The sequence below is a fragment of the Halichoeres trimaculatus genome, unplaced genomic scaffold (genome assembly GCF_033239565.1).
Source record: "Halichoeres trimaculatus isolate MK-OKI-2021-1 unplaced genomic scaffold, fHalTri1.1 fHalTri1_scaffold_2, whole genome shotgun sequence".
In the NCBI taxonomy this organism is placed as follows: Eukaryota; Metazoa; Chordata; class Actinopteri; order Labriformes; family Labridae; genus Halichoeres; species Halichoeres trimaculatus.
This window is the reverse complement of record NW_027437180.1, coordinates 25820006-25830459: the sequence shown is the minus strand read 5'-3', so window position 1 is coordinate 25830459 and position 10454 is coordinate 25820006. Positions and strand designations below refer to the sequence as shown.

Sequence of the window (10454 nt, the reverse complement as noted above, 5' to 3'; positions counted from 1 at the left end):
TTTTGATGAAGTTTAAATTTATTTTCTTAGTTAAACGAAATGGAACGGAAATGTCTTTTGAGGGGCGTTGCGTCAACGTCACCGGAAACAGGAAGCGCATGGATGACTTAACCTGCCTGTAACAAGTCCATACAGTGGCTACGAGGTCAGTGTGAATTGTGCTGTCACACTAAATGGACATTTTTTTTCCAAATGTATTTTTTTAATTATCTTAAACCACTGTGAGTAGAACTACAAATGTATCGAGTGTCGATATTACGTTTCGTTGGTTTGCGTTTAGAGAGCAAACAGTCTTCAATCAACTATGAAGTGGTTTCTGAAGTTGTTCAGCCTTGCCACAGTTTGCTAACACAACTTTTAAACGCAAAAATGCATGCTCCTCAAAAAAGACAGCTAAATGATAGGAACTTGTGACGAAATTATGTTTGCAAATCACCTGTCTCTGTTTTCTAGATGCCCCGACTTTGCTATAGAATGAAGGGATTTGGTTACTCCCTCCTCCGCCACAGCTCTTCCTTTACCTGCTCAAATGCTATCCCAGTAGTCACCAGGGCGTCCTGTCACCTCCATGGGGTCTTCACTGATTCTTACCCCTGCTATCAGAGTTCACTCCCGGGTCACATCCAACAGCACAGGAGGTGTATGAGTACAGCACTCAGACAGCACATACAGGACCTCACTGGACCCGAGCAGAGAGTGTTAAATAAACTTTACGAAGGGCTGATCGGAGGGCAGCGGGCGTCTCTGGCTGAGTCCATCACTTTGGTGGAGACGCAGCACCCAAGGAAGAAAGAGCTGGCCCAGGTGCTCCTGCAGAGGGTGCTGGCCTACAGGAGGGAGCAAGAGGGTCGTAATGGAGGGAGACCGATGGCCTTCAGAGTAGGTGTGTGAGCCTATCTTTTTGAAGTTTGTGTTGCCTTTGATATGTGCGAAGCAAACAGCATGAAAAGTAATTTCAGTCAGGAGTGTCTGTACACAGTATGCTGTGTGTTGGGGTATACATACCTTTATACAGCTGCAAAATATGTCACAAATTACTCATTTTATAGATAACAAGATTCCCTTTTCACACAAATTTCAATCAGTATTGGACATTACATTGTTACTGATATTGTAGGTATTGGTTGTATTGGACTTGACATCTCTTACAAATATTGGAATATTTGGAATTAATAAACAAAAAGTGATAGTTTCAGACCTTTGAGATGAGGATTACACTGCTTACTAGAAAGGGAATCAAATTGAGCTTTATTGTCATTGTATAAGACACACAGCAAAACTTTGTGGGAGCATTCCTGTACAGCGTTGCCAAACAAATACAAAGAAAATTTTTATGTTATGTACCCTGAGTCCGTGAATGAGTGGTGAGTAGAGAATGAACAGTAAGGTGGCTGAGAGTATTTATGTGTAGTGAATGAATAGCATAAATGGGGATATACATTGATGAATAGTTCAGTTGTTTTGCAGTTAATGTATATGTACAGGTATTGTGAATAAGTAAATAAACACAACGGATATAATTATAATAAATTAAATAGACATGCAATCAATGAGTAGAAAAGTAAAATGCAGTGACAGTAATTAATTAAATAACAGTTATAGACAGAGTATAGAAAAAGTATTGCGAAGTATTATCCCCTGTTCAAGTCCTTGTCTGGTTTCACAGGGCTATCAGGTCCTCCAGGAGCAGGGAAGTCCTCCTTCATTGAGGTGGTGGGGAAGATGCTGACAGGACAAGGACACAAAGTTTCAGTACTTGCTGTTGATCCATCTTCTTGCACTACAGGAGGTAACATAAAATCTTCATCAGAGGACAAAGTTCTACAGACTTATTTTGTTATTTGCAATGTGATGTGTGTGGTGTTTAGTTTTTTAAACGTGTATTGTGGGATGTATGAATTGGGCTACAGCTATGAAGTTTCTACCTGAACAGCATCACGACACACTGATCAATGTTATCGCTACAAACGGACTCATCCCTCCTGTTGCAGGGTCCCTGATGGGTGATAAAACGCGTATGACTGAACTCTCCAGGGACATGGATGCTTTTATCAGACCATCTCCAACCTCGGGAACTCTTGGTGGAGTCACCAGGACAACTAATGAGGCCATTGTTCTCTGTGAGGGTGCGGGGTATGACATTGTCCTTGTAGAAACTGTTGGTAAGACACAGACTATATCTTGTTATGATTTGACACTCAGATATATGCGTAGTAAGAGGGAATGTGTCTTAAAAGGCTTGTGCAGATTTATATTTTTGTGAGCATTTACAATAATGTGCTTTTCTGCATAATAATACAAATGCACTGTACATTTTTATGTGTTGTGATCTGAACCGTCGTTCTAGCTCTGCCTTAGAGGAACTTTGCCAATAAGAAACAAACAAAATTGTGGGATGTCAGCAAGTTACACATTAAATCCTACAGACACCATTTGCATCTCATAAGCTCAAATTCATTCACTGTGATGAATCCAAAGTTAGTCAGTGCTGAAAACTGTATTTTTTTTATTTTATTTTTTACTGTCATAACAAGGTTGTTTTTATTCCCAGATTGATAATTTTGATCGTTCCAAAATGCTTTTTTGAGACTGCATTATAAGTCACCACACTTTAACAGATGTGTTTTCTTTTAGGTGTGGGCCAGTCAGAGTTTGCAGTGGCTGACATGGTGGACATGTTTGTGCTACTGATTCCACCAGCAGGGGGCGATGAACTTCAGGTCAGTGAAAAAGAGCAGCTGTACAAAAAAAGGCTGTCAGTGTTAGAGGTTGAGGCAACTGAAAAGAACTGAAAAAAAGACAGCATTAGATTTAACGGCTGAAAGATGAGGTTTACACACTTGTTTCTGAAAGTGTTATTAAAACGGAACATGGACTTTTTTTTCTCTCTTAATGACGGTCATGTACAGAGTGTCAAATAATAATAAAGATAAAAGAGTAGAAATACTGCTGGGTCTTTGTATTCAGTCACAGCTGATGAGGACTTGAGTTGGTCATAGTGTGTTGACTACTTTAAGATGTTTTACCATGTGGAACAATATGATTCTCCACAATTATGAAAGTGTCTCAAAAGACAATTGCAGCTTTCATTTTTTTGACAGACCCTCACATCTACCCCTTCAAAAACAGATAAGTCCAATAGTGATGTTTGTTTACTTTGTTTTTAATTTCACTGTGTGAAAACACATTTTGGTTTTAAAGTATTACATTGAAAACTCTATGACTTCAAAATATTACATTTAGGAATAACTTTTTAGTAAGGTAGAAACTGTTTAATTCTCACAATAACAGAAAAGCTTAAAAAGTAATAAGAATCTTTAAGATTAAAGTTGGCAAATATTCCATTTAACATCTCATTAGTGTCTTAGGGTACAAATACCCGAGCTAAAACCACATTATAGGTGCAAGGTGCTTCTTAACACAACATTTATACAAATAAGTGAAATGTTTCTTTCTTTAAGACAAGTCAAGTCAGAGTTTGATATTAGAAAGAAACTGTTAGTTACATAATAAGGTTTCATTGGTTTCCTCATGCAAACTTGCAGCCAACCATCCACCCATCATACTGCCTACAGATCTCTCAGCAGATTAGTTGTCTAGACATCAGATTTATTTACAGCATTTTGAGAAGCTAATGACCCCCCCCACCTCCACCCCCTTAATGCCAAAATCTGCGTTCAGGGTATCAAGAGAGGCATCATCGAGAGGGCCGACTTGGTGGTGGTGACGAAGTCGGATGGGGACCTGGTGGTACCGGCAAGAAGGATCCAGGCTGAATACACCAGCGCACTCAAGCTGCTCAGAAAGCAGTCCAAGTCCTGGAACCCTAAGGTGTGTGTATGTGTGTGAGAGCAAGAGAGAGACAGGGTGTGTGTGTAGGCTGTGTAGTGTTGGAGGGAGCCAACAACAACAACATGATTAAGCGTTTGATAAAAATAAACAGGTTCATTGACAAGTGTTCAACATCCGACCCACTGGGCAGCTGCAGCAGGAGTAGTTCTGCTCTGTCCATCCTACAAGCCGTCCCACTGAGAGGTCAGCTGACCCAGACAGAGGGAGGGATGATGAGGATGATGATGGTGGTGATGATGATGTCATAGCACCATGGTTTCAGTGCTGCAGTGTCTCAGCCCTCCCTGCATGTCCCAGCTCACCCGCCTGCACGCCTGGCCTTGTCCCTTTGTTTTCCCAGCCCAATGCAGCATCTGCCCACTGGGCACTCTGCCAGGAAACACCCCCTCCTCCCACTCCTTCAGAAATCCCTCCACCTTCCAATCCCCACTCCCAGCTCCTGCTGCTCTGAATATTCAGCTGCTGTGTCATGCGTTTCTCTGATAAGAAGCCTGCACACTCGACATAAAAGGCAATAGGCTGCTTTTCCTCCTTTTCGTTCCCTGGATGTATTCTTACCTTTACCTTTTTGCCCCCTTTTGTGTCTGTCTGTTTGGTGTATATCACTGTAATCTATAATTTATTCATCTCATCGTCATCCTTCCACCTTCAGTGTTCAACCACAATCAGCACTGAAACAAAAAAGGTGAATGTCCAGGCTCATAGATGTCATAGATGCTGCTTTTGTTTTGTTTTTTTTGGTCCTTGGTTACATGTCGCCTTATGCTGAGCTATATTAACTTTAACTTTGTTGAGTCCAAGGATGAGATCACTTGTCTGGATTACTCGTTAGCTATTAAAATTTCAGAAAATCTACAGAGGAAGGGAAATGTAAAACACCAAAGCAGAGAGCGCCATCTCCAAATGCTGTTTTCCCGGACTTGGCCTAAAATTTACAGAATATTTTATCATAAAAAAGAAAATTAGAACAATAATTCAGCACCACAATAGTTTCTAAAAACCTCCAGACAGCTAACCAAGTGTTTCAGCTCAAAGCAAATTAAAAGATAAATTTCTTCATCATTCAATAGTCATAGGAGTGTTTAGCTGTTGTTGAGAGTATTTTGGTTTCTTAAGGGGCATTAAATCTGAAAACGTGCCAACACTATCCTCTGGCAAATGAACAACACAAATTGACGTGTGAAATAAAGCACTAAATCAAAATGTATCTCTACATATTGAAAAAAATTTCAAATCAGGCTTTCTTCTTGATCGCTCTCTTGACAGGAAAATTCATACACAGTATCTTAAAACACGTACAAAAAAGCACATTTATCTACCTGTCTAGATGCCAGTATGGCAAGTAAGAGTACAAAGTCTGTTTTTACTGTCCCTTTAAAAATAATAATTACCCAGTGCACTGCACATTTTCATCTCATAAAGTTCAGTTTCTTGTTTTTGCATCAGACTCAAATCAACCTCTTGTGAAATGATGAACTAAGCGATCTAATTAGAGGATTCATAATTGGCTGTTCATCACAGGCCTCCAGTATTTTACAGGCCATCATATTACACTTTGCCGATTGCCAGTTGATGTCAAATTATCTCCAAATGATGCTTGTAATTTCATTACAGTTTGGTTGTGAGGGGATTGTTGTTTAAAATTGTTGTGGGGTTTTATTTATTTATTTGACATCAACACTGAGAGTTGCTCTCGTTCCCCGGCCTCCAAACCGCCAAACACCCTCCCCCATAGTTACTCACAAGTACTTGATGAGGTGAAAAAAACAAAAACAGATTGTTAACTTTTATACAAGCTGTTTCATGGGTCCCGATTGCGTGTCTGAGCGATTGCTCTTTTGTTTTCCTAAATCTCAGGCACTTTCACTCATGTGTCAGCTTTGAATTTCAGTGTTACTTTGAATTTCATCATTTGCTCTGAGTTCTGTGGCAAGCTCTGACAAGAGACACACAGCCACTTGAACTAAACACACAGGTGACATTTATCCCCAGGTGTGCTTGTGTGAACAAGGTGTTATTGGGTGACAAATACTCACTGGTGGTGAAGTGACATGACTGCTACTTGCAGGATTGAGGTGTTTTTTAAATCAAGTCTTTATAGCGTAAAAGTACCAAATAGAATAGAGGAAAAAAGCAGCAATTCCTCAGGCTCAAATTTGATTTTTGATTATTAAAAAGATTTTAATGTATCAATGACATTTCTTTGAAAACCAGATGAGACATTGGTAAATTCAATCATTATGTGTCTTTGAGTCTTTGATTATCTGAACAATTACGTTTTCCACAGATCTGTTACTCTTGTGAAAAAGTATGATGGCCCAGTTTTTTAGTATCCAAGTTGTGGACTAAATTTGAAACTGCCAGTATTCAATGTTTTACAAACATCTTAACAATATTAATACCTGTTGCAATAACACAGAAATAAAAAATGAGCTTCTGGGCACTGAAAGCTGAGAAATGTTATACTCTTCTGCCCATTAGTTTGTAAAAAAAACAGTAAGTTGGATTGTTTGTAAAGCCGCGTTTCTACCAAGCAGACCTGTTCGGTTCGTCTGCGGCGTTTCCACTGACTTATCCTGGGACAGATCCCCAAAAACCGAGACGAGCCGGCCTACTTTTTTGGGACCCTTTCGTATGGGTGCCAGACTGAACTGATCCGCTCTTGGAAGGTGGAGCAACACACTGCAGACCGTTGATTTGTCAAAAGAATCGTCACTTACCCCGACAGTGGCTGTATTTCTCCTGGTGGCACACAGACTTCTCTGAAACAAAGCTTGATTGCACTTTGTATCAAAGAGTTACATGCCGATCACAGAGAGGACGAAATGCTGCATGTCTTCCATCTGTGTTCTTTGTTTACCGCGTAGCGTTTTTCTTCTTTGTTGGATTTATTAGCGGGGTAAACTGTGTTGCGCTGCTACGGTGTCACGCTATTGTTTAACAGCTGCGGCTTTCAGCATCCAGCTTACACGCCACCTACCACGAGAGGGCACAGTTTGCTGTGGTAACGCAAACAGGATCAGGCTTAACTGTACCAAACCAAGCCAAACCGTGCTGAACCGACCCGGACTGCTTGGTGGAAAAGCAGCTTAAGTCTTCAGTTCAGCAGCTTTAAAAGCTTTGATATTATATTTTCAATATCATTGAGCTTTAAAATCAGAAATGTATGAAAGAAAGTCTACAGCTCTGTATTTACACATGCACCTTGGACCCCTCCCACCATATCTCCTTTCTCAGGTGGTGCGCGCCTCCTCACACACTTTTGAGGGCATCCTAGAGGTCTGGGCTAAGATGGAGTCGTATAGGGATGCTATGCTAGCCAGTGGTGAACTGCAGGGCCGGCGGAGAGCCCAGCAGAAAGTTTGGATGTGGAGTCTGATCCAGGAGAACGTCCTCCTACATTTCCAGAACCACCCCAGTGTCAGAGATGCTCTGCCCCACCTCGAGGAGCGGGTCACCAAAGGAGCCATCTCTCCAGGCCTGGCTGCTGACCTGCTCCTAAAGGCCTTTTCCTCTTCATCTTCATCAATATAGCAATAAACTGGACTTTAAAATGATGAATGATAATTACACCATGGCCAATCGGGCTGAAGAAGGGGGCCAGGACAAAGTCAGATGTAAGCTTGACTCTTGGGTCTTCAATCTTCTTAGATTCTGCTGAGATGTGAGAGTCTCAAGATACAAGTCAGTGCTTCACAGAAACTTCATCCTCAGCATTAAATTCAAACCACAAGAGAAATCGGAAGAGAAATCAGAAGCATACAGCTGAACACACGTTTGGACAGTAGGCAGAAAAATCAAAAATTGTGTTTTAAATTGTTGTGAGAAATGAAATAATACACTCTCAGTGGTCTGATTCTCTGAGGCAGATCCTGGGCTTGACTTAGATACAAACACTACTGACCACTTTGACCAGTATTGATAATGTTCAAAAATAGAGGACTATAATGGCCTTGTCATATTAACAGAATAGTTTGCATGGCACACATCACTTTTCAACTTCTATAAATGCCACACACATCTACAGCATTACTGTGATGGTGGTGTGATCAGTAAAAGATTACTTGTACTGTCATTTTTCCCAACATGTGCTGTCATCAATATTTTATACTATTATTATCTCAGAAAAGAGACTCAGTGCAATGGTATTTCTTCAAAAACAAAGATTTTACTTAAAAAGAAACTGGACTATTTTTTGTTAATAACTGTTTTTGTTTTTGATTGTGATATATTAAAAGAACCGTGTGAACCTTGCCTGGTTTGATGAATAACATTACATCTTTCCGTACAGTCGGCCAGGATTTTCTCTCAGCTCCTGTTTACTCACAATATTAGCAAAGAGTGATTTATGTAACCTCTTCGAATATTAGTCCTGAGATTTGCCACGATGTAATGACATTTTGTTCTGCACTCCAGAGCCAGAAGTGTCACTGCTAGATATCCGTCGAATGAGTCAGCTGTGCATTCACATCATATTCAGGCAAGACACTCTAATATTTCCTGAATTACCTTTGTAATGCACTGTACTCCTGCACACCTCCAGAGGACTGCAGACATAGTGAAGTCACACTCATAACTCTGCTGCTTTATTAAATTAAACAGACAGGCTGTTTTATTGAAAGTGAAGCAGCACATTCCACCCTCACTAACAGGTGCTTGTGTTTTCTGTAATATCTATACAAAAGGTATTTCACATCAGTCTCTCAGATGGTGTCATACTCAAACTTCTAGCACAAACCAGGAGTATTTTCTGCTATATATTGATCGTTTGGCCCTTAAAAGCACCAGATCCCTATTAGCCAAACATATTCAGGTTAGGTTAGCAGTAAATAAAAAGAGGAATAAACAAATCCTCATACTGTAACAAGCTAGTCCTTGGAATTTCACAGCAGTAGATTCTCAAAATGTGATATTACAGATGTTTTACAGGCAGCAGTATCAGAGTCATAAACCAGAATTTATGGCTTTCTTGTGAGCCTAATGTCCTTTTATTCCTAAATAATGACTTTCCATGAAGTTGTATATTTTAAAAAAAAAAACACACAACATCCATGGATGAAGCACCAGCAGCAGCCGGCTGCTAAATAAGACAAAATTTGAGTGCAAAGATTACAATCAAGGAGAAGCAAAACTTCTCTTCAGTAAGCTAAAAATCAGGTTTTATGCTCATTTGTTTAACTTTTAAAGGCGCTGTTATGACTATCCATTTGTGGTTTATAGCAGAGACACCTTTAAATGGAATCTGTGGTGTTTTTCTGGGATAAAGACTCTGTTTCCCATGAGCACTATCACCTGCTGTCATAAGTACATAACTCTTGCCAAGGTGAGCATTAGCCCGTGTTTTAGCCTTTAGCCCGTACTCTATCACTCTTCTGTTAAACTTTCTCCTGCTCTTCTGTTCTTTGTCTCTTTGCCAGCCCAGCCCCAGAGTCCACCACTACTATAAAATAAATCCAAGAAATCATTTTCAGCACAGGAAAGGATCTTGCTTCCCAATGCCAAACTTTGCCAGCAGGCGTGGTGTCGTGACAGGGACTTTCACTCTGCGTGCCATAAATGGATTTGTGTCCTCAAGGGAAAGTCTAACCCAACCACAGATATGGAGAAATAGCGTTTAGAAGAAAAACAATTTTGTCAGTGGTCATGTTATTTAATATAGTGGATTATGAACAGGCAAATATTCAAAAGTGAGAAGATTTCAATATCACTTATAAAGTTCTCACAGGGACTACGGCAGCAATAAATTTGAATGATGGTTGAATCTTCTGTACCTCTTCCATCTCTTTGCCTTGAGAGCCTTGTAGCTGCTGTTGGAACCAACTACAGACAACATGTTTAATTTCTAGAATCACAACATTAAACTGAATGAAACTAAAAAAGCACTTAGAGAGAGCAGACCTCCTCCAACATATTGTGATTGTCAAGCAAAACTGCACTGCAAAAACTGAATTCTTATGGAGTGTTTTTGTCTTATTTCCAGTAGAAAATTCCTTTTTAGACTCAATATGAGCCAAATTCACATGACCAATCCAGAAAAATGTCGTGTTTAAAGTTATTTAAGGACAAAAATAAGGTCTGAATTGCTCGTAACCAGTAAAAATAATCTGCCAATGGAACAAGAGAAACGTTACTTGTATTAAGACATTATTCTAGTCTCAAGGAAATTTTCAAGCAATTTTTTCTTGTTCCATTGGCAGATTTTTTTTACTGGTTACAAGCGATTCAAACCTCATTTTTGTACTCTGATAACTTGAAACAAGACATTTTCCTGGATTGATAAGTTGAAAGTGGCTCATATCGAGTATAATAAGACGATTTTTACTTAAAAAAAAAGACAAAAACACTTGATAAGATTTCATTTTTTTGCAGGGTGTAGTCCTACTTTAATGTTATACTCCCTTTCAGCAGACTGTCTGCTACAATTTGGTGTTAGTTGCAGGTTTATACGCTAATTTGTTACCTGACAGTGTTGAAAATTATGATGATGACCCAGTACATAATTCATATTCTGGATCTTAATATCCAGAATATTGCCAGGATGTGGATCGTACTTTAATATCTGTCTAAAATTATCGTGAACTTGTCTTGTAATTTTTTGCAAT

The 10454-nt window shown here is 39.6% G+C and overlaps 1 protein-coding gene across 3 annotated transcripts; it reads left to right on the top strand.

The window, feature by feature from the left end:
* The first annotated feature begins 68 nt into the window (after positions 1-68).
* Positions 69-8093, top strand: mmaa (metabolism of cobalamin associated A). 3 transcript variants are annotated; one of them, XM_074694009.1, is made up of 7 exons: positions 69-145; positions 454-883; positions 1667-1789; positions 1992-2162; positions 2635-2720; positions 3682-3831; positions 7090-8093. In XM_074694009.1, the coding sequence occupies exons 2-7, from the start codon at positions 454-456 to the stop codon at positions 7384-7386; spliced, it is 1257 nt and encodes a 418-aa protein (XP_074550110.1). In that variant the 5' UTR covers positions 69-145; the 3' UTR covers positions 7387-8093. The 3 variants fall into 3 exon arrangements, with proteins under 3 accessions (XP_074550110.1, XP_074550118.1, XP_074550124.1); XM_074694017.1 differs by having other exon boundaries at positions 119-221; XM_074694023.1 differs by lacking the exon at positions 69-145 and adding an exon at positions 232-371.
* The last annotated feature ends 2361 nt before the right edge of the window (positions 8094-10454 follow it).

Coding starts and splice junctions, on each gene's coding strand:
- mmaa (XM_074694009.1), top strand. CDS start 454: ATGCCCCGACTTTGCTATAGAATGAAGGGATTTGGTTACTCCCTCCTC. Junction 1,790..1,991: donor ATCTTCTTGCACTACAGGAG/GTAACATAAAAT, acceptor CTCCTGTTGCAG/GGTCCCTGATGGGTGATAAA. Junction 3,832..7,089: donor CCAAGTCCTGGAACCCTAAG/GTGTGTGTATGT, acceptor CTCCTTTCTCAG/GTGGTGCGCGCCTCCTCACA.